Source organism: Aspergillus welwitschiae, assembly GCF_003344945.1.
Source record: "Aspergillus welwitschiae strain CBS 139.54b unplaced genomic scaffold BDQ94scaffold_19, whole genome shotgun sequence".
Classification (NCBI taxonomy): domain Eukaryota; kingdom Fungi; phylum Ascomycota; class Eurotiomycetes; order Eurotiales; family Aspergillaceae; genus Aspergillus; species Aspergillus welwitschiae.
Window position 1 is genome coordinate 406125 of NW_020798713.1, and position 22991 is coordinate 429115.

At 50.8% G+C, this 22991-nt stretch overlaps 7 protein-coding genes across 7 annotated transcripts; 4 read left to right on the forward strand and 3 right to left on the reverse strand.

The window, feature by feature from the left end:
* Positions 1 to 733: 733 nt before the first annotated feature.
* BDQ94DRAFT_171203 (branched-chain amino acid aminotransferase) lies at positions 734 to 2044 on the forward strand (the record flags this gene model as incomplete). Its single annotated transcript, XM_026771696.1, has 5 exons — positions 734 to 764; positions 812 to 847; positions 897 to 1010; positions 1056 to 1708; positions 1760 to 2044. 5 exons carry the CDS (start codon positions 734 to 736, stop codon positions 2042 to 2044), a joined length of 1119 nt encoding a protein of 372 aa, XP_026625463.1.
* A 624-nt stretch (positions 2045 to 2668) lies between these two features.
* On the reverse strand, positions 2669 to 4500 carry BDQ94DRAFT_160042 (cytochrome P450; the record flags this gene model as incomplete). The annotated part of the gene is made up of 6 exons (XM_026769157.1): positions 2669 to 3345; positions 3408 to 3773; positions 3819 to 4073; positions 4120 to 4179; positions 4230 to 4380; positions 4426 to 4500. The coding sequence occupies 6 exons, from the start codon at positions 4498 to 4500 to the stop codon at positions 2669 to 2671; spliced, it is 1584 nt and encodes a 527-aa protein (XP_026625464.1).
* An 869-nt stretch (positions 4501 to 5369) lies between these two features.
* BDQ94DRAFT_160043 (thiolase-like protein) lies at positions 5370 to 10443 on the forward strand (the record flags this gene model as incomplete). The annotated part of the gene is made up of 6 exons (XM_026769158.1): positions 5370 to 5443; positions 5497 to 5523; positions 5592 to 6046; positions 6119 to 7704; positions 7810 to 9539; positions 9576 to 10443. The coding sequence occupies 6 exons, from the start codon at positions 5370 to 5372 to the stop codon at positions 10441 to 10443; spliced, it is 4740 nt and encodes a 1579-aa protein (XP_026625465.1).
* A 682-nt stretch (positions 10444 to 11125) lies between these two features.
* On the reverse strand, positions 11126 to 13649 carry BDQ94DRAFT_171207 (P-loop containing nucleoside triphosphate hydrolase protein; the record flags this gene model as incomplete). The annotated part of the gene is made up of 3 exons (XM_026771697.1): positions 11126 to 11316; positions 11369 to 11735; positions 11793 to 13649. 3 exons carry the CDS (start codon positions 13647 to 13649, stop codon positions 11126 to 11128), a joined length of 2415 nt encoding a protein of 804 aa, XP_026625466.1.
* Positions 13650 to 15041: 1392 nt separating this feature from the next.
* BDQ94DRAFT_171208 (NYN domain-containing protein) lies at positions 15042 to 15803 on the reverse strand (the record flags this gene model as incomplete). Its single annotated transcript, XM_026771698.1, has 1 exon — positions 15042 to 15803. The coding sequence occupies one exon, from the start codon at positions 15801 to 15803 to the stop codon at positions 15042 to 15044; it is 762 nt and encodes a 253-aa protein (XP_026625467.1).
* Positions 15804 to 16397: 594 nt separating this feature from the next.
* On the forward strand, positions 16398 to 17832 carry BDQ94DRAFT_42232 (enoyl-CoA hydratase/isomerase family protein). Its single transcript, XM_026775725.1, has 3 exons — positions 16398 to 16666; positions 16724 to 17349; positions 17420 to 17832. Exons 1-3 carry the CDS (start codon positions 16557 to 16559, stop codon positions 17527 to 17529), a joined length of 846 nt encoding a protein of 281 aa, XP_026625468.1. The 5' UTR covers positions 16398 to 16556; the 3' UTR covers positions 17530 to 17832.
* An 861-nt stretch (positions 17833 to 18693) lies between these two features.
* Positions 18694 to 22737, forward strand: BDQ94DRAFT_179373 (FAD/NAD(P)-binding domain-containing protein; the record flags this gene model as incomplete). Its single annotated transcript, XM_026773362.1, has 8 exons — positions 18694 to 18877; positions 18934 to 19074; positions 19170 to 19286; positions 19343 to 19764; positions 19821 to 19953; positions 20003 to 20491; positions 20539 to 20712; positions 20759 to 22737. 8 exons carry the CDS (start codon positions 18694 to 18696, stop codon positions 22735 to 22737), a joined length of 3639 nt encoding a protein of 1212 aa, XP_026625469.1.
* Between the last annotated feature and the right edge of the window lie 254 nt (positions 22738 to 22991).

Genomic DNA, 22991 nt, shown 5'->3' on the forward strand with positions numbered 1-22991 from the left:
ATGCATCTAGCAGCGGAATGTGGATGCTTGGCTTGACACGAGCTGGGGGTGCGAGACGTTGGGTTAGGGTGGTGTCTGGTATCTGTGACTGTAATACAAAGTGTATTGTCCCTTTGTATGTACTGTAAGTAATCTTGTCTTGTAACGTGATAGCAGTATGCTACTTATAATACAATACGGGGACCTCGTTGCCTGATCGGCATCCTGCGGAAGTCAATGCCAACCAAGCAAGAGATCAACAAACACAACTAAGCACGTTGCTATACGGAAATCTGCTAATCTCACATCAGCGGGCGAGACGTAAATAATAACGGAGAATATTGCTCGTTACTCCACTCGAATCGCAGATCGCGTTCCTAACCAAGTCAGGTTAGCTGCAGCTGCAGCAGAGCTCGATCCTGCCGAAACTACACCTTTACCAAAGTGCCAACAATCTCCGAACACGAAAGCTTCAGCCTCAGGATGATACACTTGGCATATGCTTATGATGTATCAGATTGCTTATCTGTTGAACGCACGAGTATGCTGCGTGCACGAGCGCGGAGGCGCGTATATGGTTTACTCGGCATGGGGCCGAGTATGTAGCGGATCTAATAACTCTGAGCGCGCTTAATATCGCATTGGCAGTGTAGCTCTGAGCTCCCTTTATCTTGCCAATTCATTACTTCTGTAACATCATCATCTTTCTACCATACTCTCCGTACACTTCCCATAGCACACTGTAACCACCATAATGGCCTTCGCACCTCCAGCAGCCGACCTTGGTACATCCACCTATTCCAACCAGCATGCCCATAGCTAACAACCCTAGACTGGTCGAAACTTGGCCTCGCCGTGACAGACATTGGTGCATTCCATCTACACCCCCAACCCTATCCCACGGCTAACCAAGGCAGTAAACGGCCACGTCGAATGCAAATTCGACCCGACAACCCAAACCTGGCAAGCCCCAACCTTCGTCAAAGATCCCTACCTTCGTATCCACGGCCTCGCCCCAGGACTCAATTATGGTACTCCCATTTCTCTCCCCTTCCAACAACCACTAACCTCAACAGGCCAACAAATCTACGAAGGCCTCAAAGCCACCCGCAACAGCAACGAAGAGATCCTCCTCTTCCGACCCGACAAGCACGCGTCTCGTATGACCCACTCTGCCGACCTAGTCTCCATCCCTCCAATCCCGGACACCCTCTTTCTCGACGCCGTCCGCCTCGCTGTATCCGAGAACGCCGCCTTTGTTCCACCCCACTCCACAAACGCAGCGCTTTATATCCGTCCCCTCGCCTTCGGCACAGGCGGGCACTTTGCCCTCACCCCGCCCCGCGAGTACCTCTTCTGCGTGTACGTGCAACCCTTCGGCACCTACCACGGGACTGGGGCGGCGGATGCGCTGGTCATTGAGGAGTTCGATCGTGCGGCGCCCCGGGGCACGGGCCATGGGAAGGTCGGCGGGAATTATGCGCCTGTGATGAAGTATACGGAGATGGCGAGGAAGGAGGGGTTTCCCCTCACGTTGCACTTGGATAGTGCGTCGCAGACGGAGGTCGATGAGTTTTCGACGTCGAGCTTTTTGGGAATTGTTAGGGATAAAGAGGGGGAGGGAATTAGGCTGGTGGTGCCGGATAGTAAGTGTGTTATTGATAGTGTAACGAGTGATTCAGTGCAGGGGATTGCGAGGAGTTTGGGGTGGGCTGTGGAGAAAAGGAGTGTATGTTCACTCTTTTCCTGTTTTGTTGGGACATGTGGGCTGACTGCTTAGGTTCCTTGGGATACTCTCGGCGAGTTCACGGAGGTTATGGCGGCGGGAACGGCCGCGGCCGTGGTTCCTATTCGGTCGATTACGCGGAGGTCGACTGGGGAGAAGTTGGAGTATGAGAGTGGGCCATTGTGCTTGGAGTTGTTGACGCGGTTGAGGAAGATTCAGCGGGGAGAAACTGGGGAGGAGTTTGCTGGGTGGGTGGAGGCCGTCAAGGCGCCTGAGACGGTGTATGAGAAGTATGCTGTGGGTAAGAAGGCAAATGGTGTTGCAAATGGCGCTCATTAGAGTTTGTCTTGGGTCGTTGTGTTTATCTGTATGGAAGGTTCATGCCACAACGTTACTAGTAATCAATTATATATTTTTTGCCGGTTGTCATGTTTCGCGGGCTAATAGTAATTTGTTCGATTATACTCAAAGAAAGTAGGACTGGAACTAATATGTACTTGTGCAGAAACGTTTACAATTATTCTTACATCAACAGCTAAAGATTCGAAGTTGGATGTGTCCGATTTACTTTGAGGTACGTAGCTGACGTGCTGGTGGGAGGCATTCACATACTACTATGAAAGCGTATACTAAAGCCGTCGATTGGTAGGAAACTATATCGTACCACCAAATCTTATACCCCTGAAGCATGATAGAGGAAAATAAGAGGACGTCAGAAACTTGAACATGAAATTAGGCTTGGAGACAATTGCAATACCGCGCAGGGAGTCAAACCCGCCGTTGCACACAGAAATTCTTGCCTCAGGCAGAACACCGGTCTTACCCAATACAGTGTATACCGAGCAGGCCATTATCACAACAACCAACAGGAAACATGTGTATGTATTTCTCTCGAATGAAGCAGACAATATGCACAAAATCATAGCAAAACAAAGTGTATAATCCACCAAGCCCCACAATCAACTACACCCTTTCCCTAAAACAAACCATGGGCCCCTCCTTCGACGCCGTAATATGATCATACAACTGATACTCATTCTCCCTTTCCCTACCAGGCCCCAATCCCTTTCTCCCCGCACCAAGAGCCATACCCTTCCCCTCACCCAAGGCAAAATCATACCTCCACAACATCGTCGCAATACCCAGAGTAAGCTCAGCCAGCGCCAACCCCTTTCCAATGCATCCCCTAGGACCAATTGAGAAAGGGTTAAACGCGCCCTGCGCCTTAGCCAGACTGTCTCGATCAGCCATTCCTACGGCCTCAGTGTCGCCCTCCGCCCCAGCCAGGATCCATCGTTCAGGGCGGAAGTTGAAAGCCTCAGTGTAATAGTTCTCATTATGGTGGATGGCATAGATGCCGGTTCCGACGTCGCAGCCAGCAGGGATGAAGTGGCCATCGAAGGTGGCGCCGCCGGGGCCGACTTCGCGCCAGAGAGCGGATCCGGCGGGAGGCGACATTCGGAGGGATTCGTCAATGCAAGCACGGAGGTAAATGCAGGAGCTCAGGCGGGGACCGAGAGTGATTTCGTCCGGGGAGGAGAACGTGTTTCGGACTTCGGTGGCTACGCGGTTGTACCAGTCCTTGTTGTGGGAGAGGTAGAAGAGGCAAGAGGAGAAGGCTGTGGAGGATGTGTCCGAGCCTGGAAAACGTCGGGATTAGCTGGTTAGAAGGTTGAGGAAAGGCATGGGGACGGATACATACCAGCTACAACGAGGGTCGTTGTTTCAGCACCAATCTCGGCAAGGGACAGACTCTGCTGAGTCTCGGGATCCTTAGCATCCAAGAGAAAGGTGAATACATCCTGGCGGGCAGACTTGGCGGCTTTGAATCTGCGCTGAAGAAGGGTATTTACGAACTGGATGAACTTGTTCCTGGCGAGAATGGACTCCGCGAAGATCTTACGGTCCCAGCGCCGGAAAGCAAGAAGAGGGGCTTGGGCTAGGACGGATGTCCGGACGTTAGAGTCCTCGATCGCTTTGACAACATAGCGGTGTTCCTCGCTTGTTACCATGTTATAGTGTTCGCCGAATAAGACGTCGGACATGATGTCGAAGGTAAGGAAGTTGACTATGATCGTTAGTATGGATCTGGATATTAAAGGAGAAAGCATACAGTAGTGTGCGACGTTCAGTGGAACAGACCACTCGCTGGGCTTGCTACCCACCAGCGCGCCGCAGAGCTCATTGATATGCTTTAGAATAGCAGGCTGGTACCGCCTTAGTGCGGCATCAGAAAGACCCTGACTGATGATACGCCTCTTTCTACCATGCGCCTTTTTGTCGATGAGGGTAAGGGTGTTCGGGGCACGATGGACCATGGCACTGTACAGCTTGGACTTCTGAGTGTTGCGTCCGAAGCCGTAGATATCTTATGCCATTTAGCTAACTCCTGCTAACTACAACGGGTAGCATACCATGAAGCCCAATAGAAGTGTTGATCAAGAGCTGGTTCGGTGCATAGCGCACAAAGTCCCCTACAATAATTAGCGACTAGAAGCGCAATGAATCAGACGAAGAGGCATACCGTATTTTTCATGGCAACGCTGCATGTCAATATGCAAGTCACCCTTCCATGCATGATAGCCAGAGTAGAGGCAAGTAAACTTTGCCCAGAATGGTCCTGGAAAGTGCGCAAGTGGATGGAAGAATAGGTGATAGATGGCATACACAAACGTCTATGTTTGTAAGTAACGCACATGGATACGGACATGAAGACTGACCGAAGCAATTGCAGCCCCAAAGACGGCGAGAATGCCTGACTGCCAAGGGGCTTGGAAAGTAGAAACAAAGGCCATAGTACCAGTAAAGGCCAGGCTCAAGGAAAGGTTTCAGTGACAGTGGGAGAACGCAAGAACTCAATTCAGAAGAAAGGCTCAATATGCAAGTCAAACAGAACCTTCAAACGCAGATAATATGCTTTTCTGATCAAAGAAAGTACAAGGCTTTCTCGAATATCATACCATGAACAGGAATTCGATAAGCTATTGTTCGTGAGGTGGACTGAGCGAAGACATGCCCTCATGCTGGGATGAGACGATGCTAATCATCGGACCACAAGCCAGCTGAGCTCATCCATGCAAATACGCCGATGAGCTCCACATTCCTCGTGGCGAGCTGCATGTCTCCACTGATTTCGAAAACGTGGTGAAGGATCAGGGCACATAGCCACCACCTGGGCAATCTCGTCTGCAGGATCAGGATCAGCACGATGCTCATATAGATCGGTATGATAAGATACGGTTCGTAATGTAATATATACAAGTGTAACTTACGCTGTGTATTGATACTAGCGTTCAATTTGGTGTAAAATACCGATACGAAGCTTCTTCCTGGGCGGAAATAAACTAAGCCCTATTTACGCGCAGTTTCAGGAATTTACGATCCACCGAAACGCTCGGATGCTTCCAGCTCAAACCTTCCCAGACGCTGACCATAGCGCGAGTCATGCTGACGAACTCCGAGCCTTGTCGTTGCAGTTGGGGCCAAAGTATCGGAGCCAGCCGCAATAGCACGCTGGGAGATAACACGCTCGCAGGCAAAGGACAAGGCCTGTCAGTGTGTCGAGCTGGACTCCTGAGCGCCCGTGTGCAACATATATCCTGTGCTTGGGTTTCCTCGAAATACCTCTTGGCTCCCAGCAATCAAGCTTCTCAACAGAGCCAGCATGGCACCCAAGGAGAAGATGCATCCCCGGGTCCAGCGGGAGCTGGCGTACGTGTTGTTGACGGAACTTCTTGCGTGAGTTTGCTTCTCAGTGTTGGGAGGCATTGCATCTGATGTTTTCTCTTTAGGTACCAGTTTGCTTCACCGGTCAGGTGGTACGTTACCCTGGATCATTTGCGCTTGGCAAGGCAGGACGTAATGTGCAGTCGCTAAGATTCCACAGGATTGAAACACAAGACGTCGTGCTCCAGGAACAAAAGGTTGATCGGCTGGTTGAGATTGGACCTGCTGAGACTTTGCTTGGCATGATAAAGAAGACATTGGGAGCAAAGTACCAAGTACATGATGCTGCACTTGCCATCCAACGAGAGATCTGGAGTCATAAGAAGAATGCACGAGAGATATACTATGAATTGAACGATGCCGAGATCGTACCAACCCAAACAGGCAAGGAGACATCCACGCCCGCTGCACAGCCCTCACAGCCCACCCCTATCACACTCCCGGAGGCAGCTGAAACCGCCACGCCCCAGCCAGTACCAGTGCGGCAATCCCCTTCCAGCATTGAAGACACCCCGATAGCAGCACTCGACATTATCGTCGCCCTGATCGCACACAAACTGAAGAAGCCGTTGCAAGACATTGACTTGAGCCAAACCATCAAGAAGCTGGTCGGAGGTGAGCATCTCGTTCCTACTTTTCCCGTGTTATCCCCACGATCACACCTGGCTTCATATTAACAATCCATAGGCCGATCCACCCTAGAGAATGAGATCGTCGGAGACCTCGGCGCCGAGTTTGGCTCCATTCCAGACGCCCCCGAAGATACTCCCCTGTCGGAGCTCTCTCAATCCATCGAAGCTCAAGGTTCATGGAAGAAAGGCCTAGGCAAGACCACACAGACCCTTGTCAACCGAATGGTGTCGGCAAAAATGCCTGCGGGTCTGGGGTCAGGCGAAGTACGAGCTCACCTGCTTAACAAATATGGCATACAGACAACCCGCCAGGATGCGGTTCTGCTGCGCGCCGCTGTGCAGCAGCCCTCTGCAAGACTCCCAGATACTAGCGCTGCTCATGCTTTTCTTGACGACATCGTCCAACAGTACGCTCAATATGCGAAGATTGATCTGTCTGCTATAGGAGCTTCGTCTGATGGGGCTGGCACATCATCTGGGCCAGTTGTGGTAGACCAGACTGCCGTCAAGGCACTGACCAAGACTCAGGACGACCGGGCCCAAGCCATGCTGGAGTTGTATGCAAAGTTGCTTGGGGTAGACCTGCAGGCTGGACACAAGGCCAGCAACAAAGCAGCAGAAATTATAGCAGAGCTACAGGACGAGCTGCAGCTCTGGATTTCGGAGCATGGTGAGGTTTACGGTTCGGGTATCAAGCCTATGCTATCCGTGGCCAAAGCCCGCAGGTACGACTCGTTTTGGAATTGGGCGCTACAAGACACTGTGGACCTGTTTCACCGGATCCTGGCCGGGACCATTACGCTAACTGGCCGCGAGGTGGAAACCATCATGGGCCGTATTGCTCGGAAGTCCAATCCAAAACTCGTGCAGATGCTAGAATACCTGGAGACACAGTGCCTGAAGCTTCGAAACCCGCGAGCGGTTCATGCCCGCGATGTCCTCCATCAATTGCGGCTGGCATGCAACCCGCAGTTATCGGATGCTCAGCCATTGGCTGCGCACGGGTTGATGATTGACGCACCGAAGACAACCATTGACAGCCAAGGAAGAATTCATTATATGGAGGTTCCTCGTGCCACCGTCGATGCCGCACCACCGGCTACCCTCACATCACTGGGGAGCCAGGGTTGGGAAACCCGAGCGGACTTGACTGCAGCCTTCATGGCGACTCTCCGCCAAACGGACCACGAGTGTCTTTCGTTCTCAGACGCAGAGGTGCTTGTCATTGGTGCGGGACGGGATTCCATCGGCACCGAAATTGTCCGCGGCCTCCTGAGGGGAGGTGCTCGGGTACTCGTAACGACCAGTAGCTACTCGCTCGCGACAACACGATTGTATCAGCAAATTTATGCCGAAGAAGGCGCTCGTGGATCGCAGCTTGTTCTTCTGCCGTTCAACCAGGCGAGTCAGCAAGACCTTGAGTCCCTGGTGTCTTACATCTATGAATCCGACAAAGGGCTCGGATGGGATCTGAGCCATGTTGTTCCATTTGCAGCCATTCCGGAAGGTGGCCGGCAAATTGAGGATATTGACTCTAAGTCCGAGTTGGCCCATCGTATCATGCTGACAAACACAATCAGGTTGCTAGGGGCAATCAAGAAGCAGAAGCAGGCACGAGGATTCGACAGTCACCCTGCACAGGTAATCCTGCCATTGTCGCCGAACCACGGCATCTTTGGTGGGGATGGCCTGTACCCCGAGTCGAAGATTGCTCTCGAAACACTATTCAACCGCTGAAACTCCGAGTCATGGGGTACATATCTTTCAATCTGCGGTGCTGTTATCGGCTGGACGCGCGGAACCGGACTCATGAGCGCCAATAATGGTGTTGCGGAAGATATTGAGAAGATGGGAGTGAGGACGTTCTCCCAGGTCGAAATGGCCTACTACATCCTTGTCCTTATGTCATCTCCAATTGCAACCGAATGCGAGGTGACACCAGTGCAGGCAGACCTAAGTGGTGGCATGGGTCACTTCCCGAATTTCAAAGAGACGGTTGATTCCATCCGGCAGAAACAGAAGGAAACCAGTGAAATCCGAGACGCCTTAGCAAAGGAGGAAGCCTTTGAGCGCGCTGCCCTTGGACAGCCATCGGAAGAAGAACCGCAGGTACGGGAACAAAAGGCCAAGCTTGCGCTCGAGTTTCCTCGTCTACCTGACTACCAGACCGAGCTTCTTCCTCTCGCTGGTCAGTTGCGCGGAATGGTTGATCTCGACCGCGTGGTCGTCGTCACCGGTTTCTCTGAAGTCGGACCACACGGCAACGCCCGGACACGCTGGGAGATGGAGGCATTCGGGGAGTTCTCGCTGGAGGGCTGCATTGAAATGGCTTGGATCATGGGTCTGATCAAGCATCACAATGGACCTCTCAACGGGAATCCGCATTACCATGGTTGGATCGTCGCAGCGACCAAGGAGCCTATTCGCGATATCGATGTAAAGAAGCGGTTCGAAGAGCACATCCTGGCACACACCGGCATTCGACTCATTGAGCCAGAGATCAACGATGGTTACGATCCTTACAAGAAGAAATTCTTGCAGGAAGTGGTTCTCGACGAGGACATGCCTCCGTTTAAGACGTCCAAGGAGACCGCAGAGCAACTCCGACTGGAGCACGGCGATAAGGTTGATGTCATCCCCGAAGGCGAAGAGTACACCGTCCGCCTACTCAAGGGAGCTTGCCTGATGATCCCGAAGGCCCTTCGATTCGACCGGGCAGTGGCTGGCCAGATTCCGACCGGCTGGGACGCCCGTACTTATGGGCTTACCGAGGATCTCGCCAGTCAAGTGGATCCAGCCACATTATATGCTCTTATTGGAACGGTGGAAGCACTTTTGAGTGCAGGAATCAGTGACCCATTCGAGATATACCAGTATTTGCATGTGTCGGAAATCGGCAATTGCATTGGCTCTGGCTTGGGAGGCGTCAAGGCACTCCGAAAGCTGCATAAGGACCGCTTCGTGGAGAAACAGGTTCAAAATGACATTCTGCAGGAATCATTCATCAACACCACGGCTGCATGGATTAACATGCTCTTGCTGTCCTCCACCGGCCCTATCCGTACCCCGGTCGGCGCTTGCGCCACCTCGATCGAGTCGCTCGAATCCGGCTACGAGACTATCGTCTCCGGCAAAGCCAATATGTGCCTTGTTGGTGGCTTCGACGACTTCTCCGAGGATGTGTCGTATGAGTTCGCGAAGATGAAGGCCACGGTTAGTAGCGAGGCAGAGTTTGAAAAGGGTCGTGATCCCAGCGAGATGTCGCGACCGGCTGCTTCCACCCGTGGTGGATTCGTCGAGTCTCAAGGCAGTGGTATCCAGGTGATCACATCCGCCCAGCTGGCATTGGACATGGGCCTTCCCATCCAGGGCATTGTCGCATGGGTCGGAACTGCTAGTGACAAGATTGGGCGTTCTGTTCCTGCTCCCGGAAAGGGTCTCTTAACGAATGCACGCGAGGCACGACACCGAGCCCCGTCCCCCATGTTGGATATTTCTTACCGGCGTCGGAGACTGAATATGTCGCTCCAGCACATCAAGGAACGCGTCGACATGGAGGTGGACATTGCTGAGGCAGAACTGACCGACCTCAAGCGCAGCCCTAGCCCCTACGCGGAAGAACGCATTGAAGAGATCAACGAACGCCTCCGCTACGTACGCCGGGAAGCCCGGGTCCAAGAGAAGGATGCGTTGAACACGTTTGGTAATCATTTCTGGAAGAATAGCCCGGAGATTTCTCCGCTACGCGGTGCTCTAGCAACTTGGAACCTAACTATCAACGACCTGGATGTGGTCTCATTCCACGGGACATCCACCGTGTTGAACGAGAAGAACGAGACGAACATGATTAGCCAACAGCTGCATCATCTGGGTCGGACGAAGGGTAATCCTGCATTAGGAATCTTTCAGAAGTATCTTACTGGACACTCAAAGGGTGCTGCAGGAGCGTGGATGCTCAATGGTGGCCTACAAGTGCTCAACACCGGCTTGGTTCCAGGCAACCGCAATGCAGACAACATCGACGCAGCCCTGCAGAACGACTATTTAGTCTACCCCAGTCGCAGCATACAGACTACAGGTGTCAAGGCCTTTTCGGTAACATCTTTCGGGTTCGGACAGAAAGGAGCGCAAGCCTTGGGTGTTCATGCCCGCTATCTCTTCGCCACGCTGGACCAGGAGACCTATGACGCGTATCGGGTCCGAGTTGAAGCTCGACAGCGCCGGGCGCAGCAGCATTTCCGGTTTGGCATTGCACACAATGCTGTCTTCTCTGCTAAAGAGGCACCGCCATACCGGAATGATCAAGAGTTCCGCATTCTGCTGGATCCGGAGGCGCGTTTGACCGACAATGGCCGGGGGCAGATGGAATATGCGGAGTAACGGTGTAGGGTGTTTGGTGGTTTGGTAGGTTTCGCATAGGCCTGCATATCCGTTTGATTAATTCATCGACGGATACTTTGTTACTGGCTACACATACTGATTAGCTTTCTGTTCTTGGTTATGTGTTCACGGCGTTTTGCTAGTTGCGAGAGTATATCCACTTGTTTTGTTCGAGTTGATTCAGAGCTGTGGCCTTACACCAAGGCCCTAGCTTGCAGGAGACGCTGTAGTTAGGGTATTTTATTTGTTTTATGCAACAACACATTACCTCCCTTCGATTGTACTACCTGGCTGGTGATGGGTAGAACCATCGAAGTTCTCCAATTTCATCCTTCTCGCAGCAACCTGATAACCGTAAGCGATACGGTTTGGACGCCAATTCGGAATATTCATGCTGCAACAACTCAGAGAAACAAACCTGCTGCTGTCCCTTCGTATTTATCTTATTGGGAAAGTTCCAGGCTGATGCTACTAATGACTACGGGACATGGCACTGGATTCTATGGCACGTCAGCTATCCGTTCATCTATATCCAGAACTGTCTCTTCCCATTGGGTCATACAATCTGTCAGGCGTGAGCGCCTCTTTATTCCTAAAGTGCTTGGACTGTGTGCACGATTGGGCTAATTCGCTCTTCGTATCCTAGTACGATAAAGTATGAAAATTATGGGGAAATATGATATTAAGAATACATCTTCTTCTTCTTCGTCTTCCTCTTGCCTTTCTTGGAGCGTACTAATGAGGCGGATACCCTGTGTTCTGGGATGATAGTTTCAGGCGGAAGAGTGCTGTCTTCCACAAATGACGGCGAGTCTTCTGCTGGCCCGCCGTAGTCATCGCTAGGTTCCGGGGGTTGGTCCATTGAAATAGATGCTATCTGGCGGTCAACTAGAACATTCACTCGCATTACATCGCAGTTACAGACCTTCAGCAACTGAATCAGCATCTTCTGGGTGGCTATCATCCTCGGCCTCTGTTTGAGGTGTTTCAAGAGCATTCGCTTGTCCTGCCCTGCCATCCAGATGACGCGTTTCTTTGATGCCATTCCCAACCACGCCGCGATCACTAGCAAATTGTCGGCAAGTCCTTAGGCCTTTCTCGAGAATTCGCAACTTCTTGTCCAATTGTTGCCGCAATGCACGATTTTCGTCAGATTCTCCGGCAATGCGTGATACTAGCTCAGATGGCATCTCGAATACCTTGAGGGGTGTAAATAGACTGGGGAGAGATTGGACCAGTTTGACCTCCACAACTTCAACTGCAACGTCATCTATGAATCTTTTCAATGCCACCTGCAGTAGTTAGCGCTAATTTGTAGGCAAGAGCCGTGTTTGGGCTGCTGACTGTACCTTGTAATAAGCCAGCATGCAATCCAAAGCTTCGGCTGATGCAAACCGCATCATATCCGGCTCATCAAAAGACAAAAGGGACTGAACCAACCCTTCCAGATCCTGATACCCTTCGAGATACGTCTCTCGTAGGTCTTCAGTCTTGAAGAACTTCTTAATTGTTCGACGTAAAGCAACTTCGCGTCTATCCGCACGGATATTCTGTATGTTCTCTGTGAAATAGTGATTATATGTTATTGGATGACCTTGCTGGTGACTCCCAACTAGATCTTCACATGCTTTTATCAGACTCTCTTTGAGCTGATTGAGTGCAGGCGAGATGACCTTGTCAAAAAGGATCACAGAAGTGGCTTCATCGGCAACATAGTTTGTGAGAAGCGATAGAAATCCCTCAACCGCCTCCCAGGTCTCAAGGATATGCCGATATGTTATATCTTTCCAGGGGCTACACTGCTCCTTGAAAAGCTCCCCGATAATCATAGGATTGAACGTTCCTGGCAATTCCCGACCCCTGGTTTGTTTCATGAGCTCCTGGATGTGATTGATAAACTCGCTTCTTGTAATCAACAGTTGCTCGTTGTCGCTGTCATCTTGAGACTCATTATCCACAATCTTGCGGTAGTTGCCTTGTCTATTTAGACGCTCCGCAAACTCTTCATTCAGATTTTGAATAACAGAACGGATACGCTTTTGTTGCCCAGTAGAGGATTGGGGGCGCTCGAAGAATGGCTCATTGTACGTGCCATCGACAGCCGCTTTGATTAAGGCCTGAAAGGATTGACTGATACCCAGAAGATAAGACTTTTGCTCATCTAGCGTGGTTCGCGGCTGACCAAGTTTGAACAGTTGTTGATTGCAATCATTTTCCTTTTCCTTGATTTCATCAATAAGACTTGGAAGCTCCGCTGCAATTTGCCGCAGAAGCACCTTGCTAAGGCGGTTTCGCAGTGAGTTAATTCCAACCCATGCAGACGGCATCTCCGCCCATGCACCTTGGGAAAAGAACTCGCGCTCTTTTTCATCACGGTCGGACAGGGTCCAGCTTCCTTTATCACTATCCATGTTTCTCAGCGTATGCCATCCCAGCCGAAATTCAACGTCTCGGTTGTTTGCCAGTGAAATGAACATCTTCTCACTTTCGGAATTCGGGGCCAATGTATCGGGCTTAGTGATAACACCCAAGGTTCGATCGCCCGATTTATCAGCATCCCTTGCCAGGCGTAAGACAATTTGGTTTGCGTAATCATTTTTGGCCGATATCACTGCAAGAATGACACTTCGCGGTTCTTTCATATATGACTGGACCACATTCTGCACTAGCTGGACATCTGCTGCTGATTGCTGTTTTGTCTCCGAGTGTATCAGTCCCGGTAGGTCAACAATAGTCAAGTGCGGTCGATCTGGTCCTGATACTTCAATACGGAGAAGATCATTCGAGAAGGCTTTCCCATGAGTAGATATGCCCATCGCTGCTTTCGCGTTATCGACTAGTTGCGGAAGTCCATCGAAGCCGTCGAGCTCTTCGCAGAAACTCCCCAGTGACCGTTGTTCCGCCTCGCTACGCGAGTGATGGGGTACGATAGATACTCTCACTCCGACATTGGCATCCTTCCGGAGTACGAGCTCCGTTGGGAACCGTGTGCAGAGATTGCTCTTAACGGGAAAGGAGACACCGGATATTGCCTCAAGAACAGAGCTCTTTCCTGAGGACTGGTCGCCGCAGACAATTATTTGCGGCAGAGACACATAGTGGCTGATCCCCTGGGAACGTAGCGTGTCTATGGCGTTCAAGAGATCGAGCTGTTCACGGGTACACAGGCTGTCCAGCCCATCCGAGCTAAACTTTCTGAGGACCATTTTGTCCGTAGAGGAAACCGGTGGCCAGTCCGAGAATCGAGGAGTAGAATGAACGATCGTGAGAAGGGCAAGGTTCAAGGCATCTTGCAGTAGCCATGAATATATGCGAGGTTCGAAGCAGAGACCTTTATATGTTGTGTGGTGTCTTCCTCTGAACCTCCAGACTCGCATGTCCTGTTGTCATCCTTGGTGCACTATGGGGATGCTAGGACTAGAGTGTTACTAGCCCCGTTGAATGACTCGGTCGGAATGGGACCGGAATGGTTGTGCAACCGGACAAAACGACTTGATTTATCTCAGGGTCAACGGTTATAAAGGCAATCGTGCTGGGTACCATATCTAGGGTGAGGCCATTGCGTTTTTGGAAATTTAGACAACGCTATTTCCAATGCGCTTCCTCTGTGTCGGCCTCATCGTCATTGGACAGTGCAGTGCTATCTTCGCGGCATGCAGATCAAAATCCGAAAAAGGGAATGTGGCAGGAAAAAAAATGCCACCAGCAGCAGCAGCGAGAACATCATATCGAGCGTTTTGCAAATATGTGGTAGCCCAGCAAGCATATGAATGTATAGACTTATGGATGCGCAAAGGGGTACTTGCGATACTTTGTGCTCGGAAACACCAAATCCGGAAATACCAACATGCCTTCATTGCTCAGTACATGGACAGTCCTGTGATGTGGTGGCACAAAACATAGCGCCTAGCGATGATTCGGTAAAGCTATCTGTTTACCTCCTTGCATTGTATTTTACGCTATACGCCATCACTCTTGATAGATATTTGACCCAGTTCTATAACTACCTAAAGGGATCAATGTACTTCCCGACTTTCAATAGAGCTCTTTCCCCTGCATAGAAGAATTCGATAGCTTCATACCTTGGAGCGGAAGAAGAGAATATTTGATTTGACAACTAGCCTACCCAAATGACACATACTATACAGACAGAACGTATCGCAGGCTGATCAATTTCGAAGGTGGGGTTTCTTTTTTATCGGATTATCAACTTTGGTCAGTGGCTTGATAGCCAACCCAGCATACCTTGACTTTCATTTCACTTTTAGCATCTTTTACCAAACTGGTCCTTTTCAGGTAATCCATGACAGTCAGGCAGGCAGAAAGCTAGAGCCTAAGCCACGCGGACACCCGATAATTGTTGCGGCAGAAGCGATGTCTGCTCTGCAATTCATAACCCAGGCGACGCGGTGGCTTGTATAGCTGCTGAATGCGACGGAGTGCTTGCAGATCAATTGACGTTGCAAAGGTTGATGTGAATAATGAGTTTTGCAGCACACCAAACTTTTTTTTCAAGCTTGCAATCATTACTAGAGCCGCTTCAATGGGGACTAATCCCTGGTGGATGTGAATATTAGTCGATATCCCCAGTCAGCACATTACTTAGACTTCCGGCGCATGTCGCGGACATAAATTTCGGTAGACGAATTGTGCGGATGGGTCCGGTGGCTGGTTTCAAATAAAGGAGAGGCAGCAATCAGATCACTGAGCTTGTCGTATCCGTGGAAGTCGAAGTCTGGATAATTTTTGATCAGCTGAGAGCCAACTTGGGAGAGCCGAGCCCATCCGTCGTTATCGGAGGCTGCTTCTACCGATGTTCGTAGCTGAGTTACCCATTGTTCTTCATTCGGTACTTTTTTGACCGGCAGAGGATGTTCGGGAGCGCGGATGGTAGTGGCATGCGGCTCAAGCTTATCCAGGTGCACGAGGTTTTCAGTATAGATGAATTTATCACAGGCAGCAACGAAGGGCTTCGGCGTCTTTTGCTCGCCAAATCCATAGACTACAAGTCCTGACTCGCGGATACGAGCGGCTAGTCTCGTAAAGTCACTGTCGCTGGAGACCAGGCAAAAGCCATCATAGCGCCTGGTGTACAAGAGATCCATCGCGTCAATGATCATGGCTGAGTCAGTGGAATTTTTGCCGTAGGTATACGCAAACTGTTGTATGGGTTCAATCGAATGCTCAAGAAGCTGGTCCTTCCATCTTGTGAGATTGGGACTGCTCCAGTCGCCATATGCTCGCTTTGTGTGAGCGGTCCCGTATTTTGCAATTTCGGCGAGCAGGCAATGCATGTTGGAATAACGCGCATTGTCTGCGTCGATGAGGACCGCAAGTTTCGACACAGTATCAGCGACCATGTTGGATGAGGGGAGGAGTGACTCAGGATTTCAGGCTACTTATTGCATCTGGCGATGTGGTCTTCGAGCAGACAATCGTCCTGGGTCCCTGCTGCCTCCTTCGTATGTTATAGTGCAATAAACTTTGATGAACCGAGGGCATGACGGTGTATCTACGTGATGGATGATTAAGGGGGGAGGGGGGTTCGTATACGACCTACAACTCTCCTCTTCCGTATCCTCTATCAACTATTGGGAAACCAAGTGCCCCACCCCTGTTTGCGCCCAGGTGTCTTGATTTGTTTCATAGCCAAATATGTATTCGGAAAGTACACAACTCTAGAAAGTCATTTGGTGGGGAGTAGACGAGGATGGTGGTCAGTGTGAGATATCCAAGAATCTCAGCGTAACCAAGTCTCCTATTCAAGAGTTGTGCAACATTACATTGTTGGGGTTTTGAAATGAGAGATTAGTTGGATATCTGCTGGATGAAGTGAAAGTGGTTATCCTTCACGTGGTGGGACCACTCCGGCCACTAAATTAACTTTCTGGCTCTCCGCCCGTCAGGCATTTGAACTAAAAGTTGGACCTCGGCATCGCATCAATGCAGTCATTCCCCGGATTACATTATGATGCAGCTCTCTCTCCCCCTTCCCCCTTCCTCGGTACTCTCCATTCCAACATAATACTTAATCTCCGGAGGTTTTGTTTGTCCAACGTATTCGACCTACTTCACGTCTTGACACTTTATCTAGCATAGACTCGCACATCATCATGTCTGACTACACATACCAACATTTCAACGTCACATTCCCGCCGGAACGTCAATATGTCGCCCACGTGGAGATCAACCGCGCCGACAAACTGAATGCCTTCTTCGAAAGGTACCATCCCCCTCCCCCTGTATTCTGCCCAAAACTAATATGTAATCAATCCTCCAGCATGTGGCTGGAACTCTCTGCCATCTTCACCCGCCTCTCCTCGGACTCCTCCGTTCGTGCCATCGTCCTCTCCGGTGCCGGCGACCGCGCATTCACCGCCGGCCTCGACGTCAAAGCCGCCTCCGAGGGCCTCCTCTCCGACACCAACGCCGCCAGCGATCCCGCCCGCAAAGCTGCCCAAATGCGGCGCCACATTGACGAGTTGCAGGGATGCATCTCGTCTATTGAAAAATGCGAGAAACCGGTGATCGTGGCCTACCACGGTATCTCCTATGGTCTCGCTGTTGACATCGGTGTGGCCGCTGATGTGCGGGTATGCTCGGCGGATGTCCGCTTTGCCGTGAAAGAAGTAGACATTGGTCTGGCAGCAGATGTGGGGACATTGAGTCGGTTGCCCAAGGTGGTTGGGAATTATGGATGGGTGAAAGAGGTGGCTTTGACGGCGAGGAACTTTGACGCGGAAGAAGCTCTACGCGTGGGATACGTCAATCGCGTGTTCAAGAATAAAGAGGAGACAGTCCGGGGCGCATTGGAACTGGCACAGTTAATAGGCACCAAGAGTCCTGTTGCGGTGCAGGGGACCAAGGAATTGCTGAATTATTCGAGGGATCATACCGTTCCGGAGGGTAAGTACTACTCCACAACTTTTTGGAGTCCAGATGTATGTGGATGCTAATGCTGTATTTCACGCTATAGGACTGCGGTATACGGCTGTCTGGAACAGCGCAATGCTACAGACGAAGGATGTCACTGCCGCGCTGCTGTCGGGCATCCAGAAGAGAAAGCCGACGTTCGAGAAGTTGTAGCGTAGATGATCACTGCTGGTACTGGTACTCAGTATGATGGTCTGCTTGAATTCAGGCTGCCTCGAGTTTGACGGGTTCAAACAGTGGCGTGGCTAGTCCAGGCGATCCACCGCAGATGCACCAACTAGAGAGAATATACCTCGTGAGCGTTGCATTGTCAGCGTTTCAAACAGAACGATGCGAGTAGTAGAATTGACATAAGATAGAGTCGAGATTAGCAGTGAAGTTTAACTTATTATTTGAATTGTAGTATTCCATGTCCGGTACTCTCCGCTCTGGTTCTAACCGGCGATCATGTCAGCCACGACTGTATATTCCTCGGATATCGCAGATGACGACTACAATGGCATATAGAGAAGCTGAACCGAAGAAGCTAAGGCATGGTTGAATAGGGTAAGCGGGCCAGACTATCACTGTCCTCACTGACTCGTTCTCTTGTGGATCCTCGTATATAAGTTCAAGTATCGATCTGCGTTGGCCCAATCAGCCACGTAGCCGGGCTGCTTACCAGGTCCGGGTGCTTATCTTCAATCTGACAGAAGGTCAAAGCCTCCATACAGTAAGTAGGTTCAAATCATAATCTTACCCACCAAATTGAACTGAAGCTTTGTCACTGGCTTGCTCGTCCCGCGAAACTTTCGGGGCCGTCTAAGCAATTACCGGCTATAGAAGCCCTTTACTCGGTCTCCTGTTTACCCTAGTAGCTGCGGTTTGTAAGGGGTCATCTATCTCTAGTCGAGGGTCCGCGTCATCTATGCAAACCGTCTCTCGGTGGTTTGTTCACAATCCATCGGGAAGACAAAGGCCAGGAGACAATCGGAATCTGGCAAACAATCACACATACACCCGATTAAACCCATTGTAAGCTCACACTGCTGCTTGGAATCCCACCTCAGCCACCTGCAACTGCGCTCGGGATGCAGCCAATCCCTGCTACACTTTCTGCGCCACGCCGTCGTATTTCCTACTAGTCCGGGTGCCTCGACAGTTTGCGTTGATTAGGCTGCAGTATGGTGTGTGACGAAAGCCAAAGGCAAACCACAGAGGATTATCTATCGCTTAAGAATGAGTCAACGGCGAGACGGGCCTTAGAATATCTCCGTTTTGTGAAATCTCGTCCCTCTTGCGAGCAACTTCTTTCCATACAGCCATCGTTTTCTGACCATGACTACCACAGAGGGGTCTCGACCGGATGATTACCCCTACCTCACACATCCCTTCCGGTCAATGAAAACCGAATATGATGTTGTCGTTGTCGGGTCTGGGTATGGAGCTGGTGTTGCGGCGAGTCGGATGGCTCGAGCTGGGAAGAGCGTGGCAGTCCTCGAGTTGGGTTGGGAGAGACGGCGTTCGTAAACCCTCATTTCCGAGCCCAGGGCGCAGTGACAGACAGTTATGATGCAGCGGGCTCGTTCCCTCGTTCCCTTTTCCAATGCCTGAGAGAGATCAACATTTCGGGTATCTCCCGATGGCGACTGCCAGACAAACCTACTCGCCTGTTTCAATTGATCCTGGGGGATGGACAGCACGCTCTCACTGCTCGCGGTATGTCTAGCCAGTATCAAGCAAAGGAATATTAAATCCGACTTCGGGGGGGTGAGGACCACGCAGTGCTAACATCTCTCAATCTACCTGCACAGCACTAGGCGGCTGTTCACTTATTAACGCGGGAGTCTTCCTCGAGGCCGATCAACAAACCCTGCATATGAGCGTATGGCCCTCAGAGATAAGGAACGATAATTCTGCGCTCCGGCCGTGTGAGTTTCTATCGAATCGTAGCAGAGGACCGCCATTCTTAATGTTTTTGGAACAGACTACTCGCGCGCGGCAGAGATGCTGCAGCCTTCACCTTATCCGGAAGGCCATCCGCGTCTTCTGAAACTTGAAGCCATTCAGAAGCAAGCTGAGTGGCTAGGCAAGGTAGTAAGTTTCTACCGCACGCCCCTGACAACATTCTTTCGTCGGGAGCGCAACCATGTCGGCGTGATGATGCAGGAGAATCAAGGATCGGGTAATGAAAGTACCGGCCTGAACGATGGATCCAAAAACACGGTTTCTACGACTTACCTTACGGATGCCTGGAACTGGGGCGCTGAGATCTTCTGCGGCTGCGAGGTACGGTATATAGAGCATGCCCCAAACCAGGAGGGTTACGTGGTGTACTTTGCCTGGCATGGGAGTGGGATGTCGTCGTTTGGGGAAGATGTTAACGCCCAATTGTTTTGGGTCAAAGCTGTAGGTTTCGCCACCAGTACTTATCAGCCTAGGCTTATAGGGTGTTTTTTGGCTAGAACGAGTTGTGTTTCCTTGGGGCCGGCGCATTGGGAACGACAGAGATTCTGCTTCGCTCAAAAAACTTCGGTCTGCCAATCTCGCCAATGGTGGGAAGGAATATGTCAGGAAATGGGGACATGTTGTTCTTTGGTAAGTCTGGTTGATATGGAGATAGATTATAACTAAGGGCAAAGCTCAGGTTACAACGGCGACTCTAAGGTGAACGGCATCTCGGGGGCAGCATCAGGCCCTGCGAGTCGACCAGGTCCAACAGTCACCGGCGTTGTGGATCGAAGAGGGGTATGCTCAGGGGATGCCCTGGCCGGCTATGTTTTCGAAGATGGATGCATACCAAAATCTTTGAGCCCGTTGATCCAAGCCATGCTTGTGCTGCAGACCTTTCGTTTCCCGGCATCCAGGTCAGAACCTGGTAGCATGTCTCGGATTTGGAAGATGCTCAGGAAGCTTTCTGCCAAAACGTTTAAATTGGGAGGAGCTATGCAACGCACGTCAACCTATCTTGTCATGTCACACGACAGTAACGAACTCACACTCACCCTGCAAGATGATCGACCAATTCTGCGCGGACCCGGAGAGGGACGGTCTGAAAACTTTTCTAACATCCGATACGCTCTGAGTTATGTCATTAGCCGGGCAGGAGGGAAAATAGGATCTTCACTTCTGCGTGGTACGTTTCCCTTCCTCGTCACTTTAGCATACTAAGGTATATCTCAGGCCGTGAACAGGAAGAAGTCACTGTCCATCCGCTCGGAGGTGCCAATATGAGTAGCGACGGCACAGGTCGTGGGGGTGTCACTGACCATCTAGGCCAGGTGTACATAGGTCATGGGAGTGCGAAACATGAAGGCCTTGTGTGCTGCGATGCTTCTATTGTCCCAACTGCATTAGGTAGGTACTGAGCCACACAGCTTCGTTGCATCTTCTAACATCTAAGGTGTAAATCCTATGGCGACAATAACTGCGCTTGCCGAGCGATCCGTTGATTTGATCTCCAAGAGGCGACAGTTCTCCATTGATACTCACACTCCCAACGGGAGACTTGACGCTTCTTCGCAGCCGATGGTATCAAAGAGGGTGGGCCATGGACCTCAGGACACAACTAACTCAAATAAGCCACTATCGCCAATTGGATGGCAGTTCTCCGAGGTCCTCGATGGGCACATATATATGCAATCAAGTGATGTAGGCTTTGACGCATGCGAAACACTAGGTCGCGGTTCGTCCTGCACCATGCGCATGTTTCTTACCGTCGAGATTTGCCGAAGGATAGGTGAGTCTCCATATGTTGTGCATGGCGAGGCTCTCACAACTTTAGATACGTTTGGATTACAGTATGAAGCCATATGTACTGGAACAGTGGCCTGCCGTGGACTATCCAGAGGTCCGATGAGAGTGATCGATGGCAAGGTTCGGTTTTTCGTTCAGTCAAAGGAGCAAGCAGAATCAACGACTTTGACATACTCACTTCAGCTTCTTTCATTGGAAAACATTGAGTATAAGCTCGAAGGATACAAATTAATTGATTCAGCCGCCGCGTTCTCCATTCGCGGAATGTGGGAGGCGACCACTAAGGTCAATATTCATATCACTCGAGATGATGGGTTGAAGGTAGGAGCAGGTGTCCTCCGCATATCGTGGCCCTCTTTCCTGCGACAGATGAAAACATTCCGGCCAACGGAAGCTTTCAGAGTCCAATTAAATTCTGCATTGGTCATTTTCCTGGCCTACTTTACTTTTCAGCTTGCTGTGGTCTTCCTCCGACCTTTTGCGCCGGCACGGGAACTTCGCCGCTCCTCTCACTATCAACCTACCCAAAAACAGGGACCCTCGACTACAGCTTTACTTAGGACAAGTGATGGAGTCACCGTGCGTTTAGAAGAGTACGAGCCGTTGCCAAGCACAGACGAGGCTATCAGAAGCCAAGTTACTGGCCCTCAGCCAGTATTGTTTATCCCAGGAGTCACCGGTAAGGCTGCACATAGCACCTTTGCGCTTCCATATTTGCGGTGCAACATGGTCGAGTATTTCACAGCACGCGGGTGTCGGTGCTACGTCTTGACTCCTCGCTGGGGCAGCGACTCTACAACGTCAGCGCAGTGCACCGTTTACGACTGCCGCCTCGACATTGCGGCAGCACTGCAACACATTCTAGGCCAGCAGGGGCAGAAACCATACGTGGTAGCCCATTGCCAAGGCTCCGTAGCACTGGCGATGGGCCTGTTGGACGGCACCATCAACCGCACACACATACTCGGTATCACAGCCAACGCCGTATTCATGACGCAGGTCCTAGCCTACTGGAACTCACTAAAAGCCGCCACTCCAGCCCTAATTCGGCTATACGAGTTCATCTCAGGAACACACTACCCAATTGGCTCGCCTGATGGCAACAAACTCATTCATAAAGTCCTCGACATTCTCCTCCGGTTTTACCCCGTTGAAAACCGCCGAGACATTTGCACCTCGGCACATTGTCATCGAACCACGTTTGCATTCGGGTTATGCTGGAACCACAATAATCTCGACGCTAACATACATGACAATGTTGGCGAGTTCTTCGCAGATACGCATACTAAGCTCCTCGAGCATGTTACCCGTATGGGGACACATGGAGCGTGCTTGGATAATGAGCTTCGTCCGCTTCTCACGGATCGGAATCTGAGTAATCTGCAGGGTATTCCGATTCTGTTCATGTCAGGCGCAGTCAATGAGGTGTTTAGGCCCGAGTCGACTCTACGCGACTATGAGATGCTGAGACGTCGGTTCGGGGAGCATCTGTATCGTCGATTCTTGGTTGAGGGATATGGTCATTTGGATCCGGTTATGGGGAAGAATGCGGCGGATGATGTTTATTGGAGGGTTTTCGAGCATGTTAAGTGGTGTGTCCAAGGTCAGGGGGATACAAAGAGATGATGGCTGCTGTTTGTTGGGTGGGTACTAGTAGTACAAACTTCAAGAGTTGTAACGAGCGCTATATATTTTGGGACATCCGTAGGACCATCCGTCGTGATCATTTAGCATTCCGCCTCGAAGACTCCTACGAGTAGTTTAAGCACTGGTTCTGCTGCCAGAAGGACGAGTTGTCTTCTTTCTTGGTTTTAATAGATCTTTACTTATCGTCAAAAACAGCCCAGGTGCCTAGACAAAAAAAACCAAATTGTAAAAAA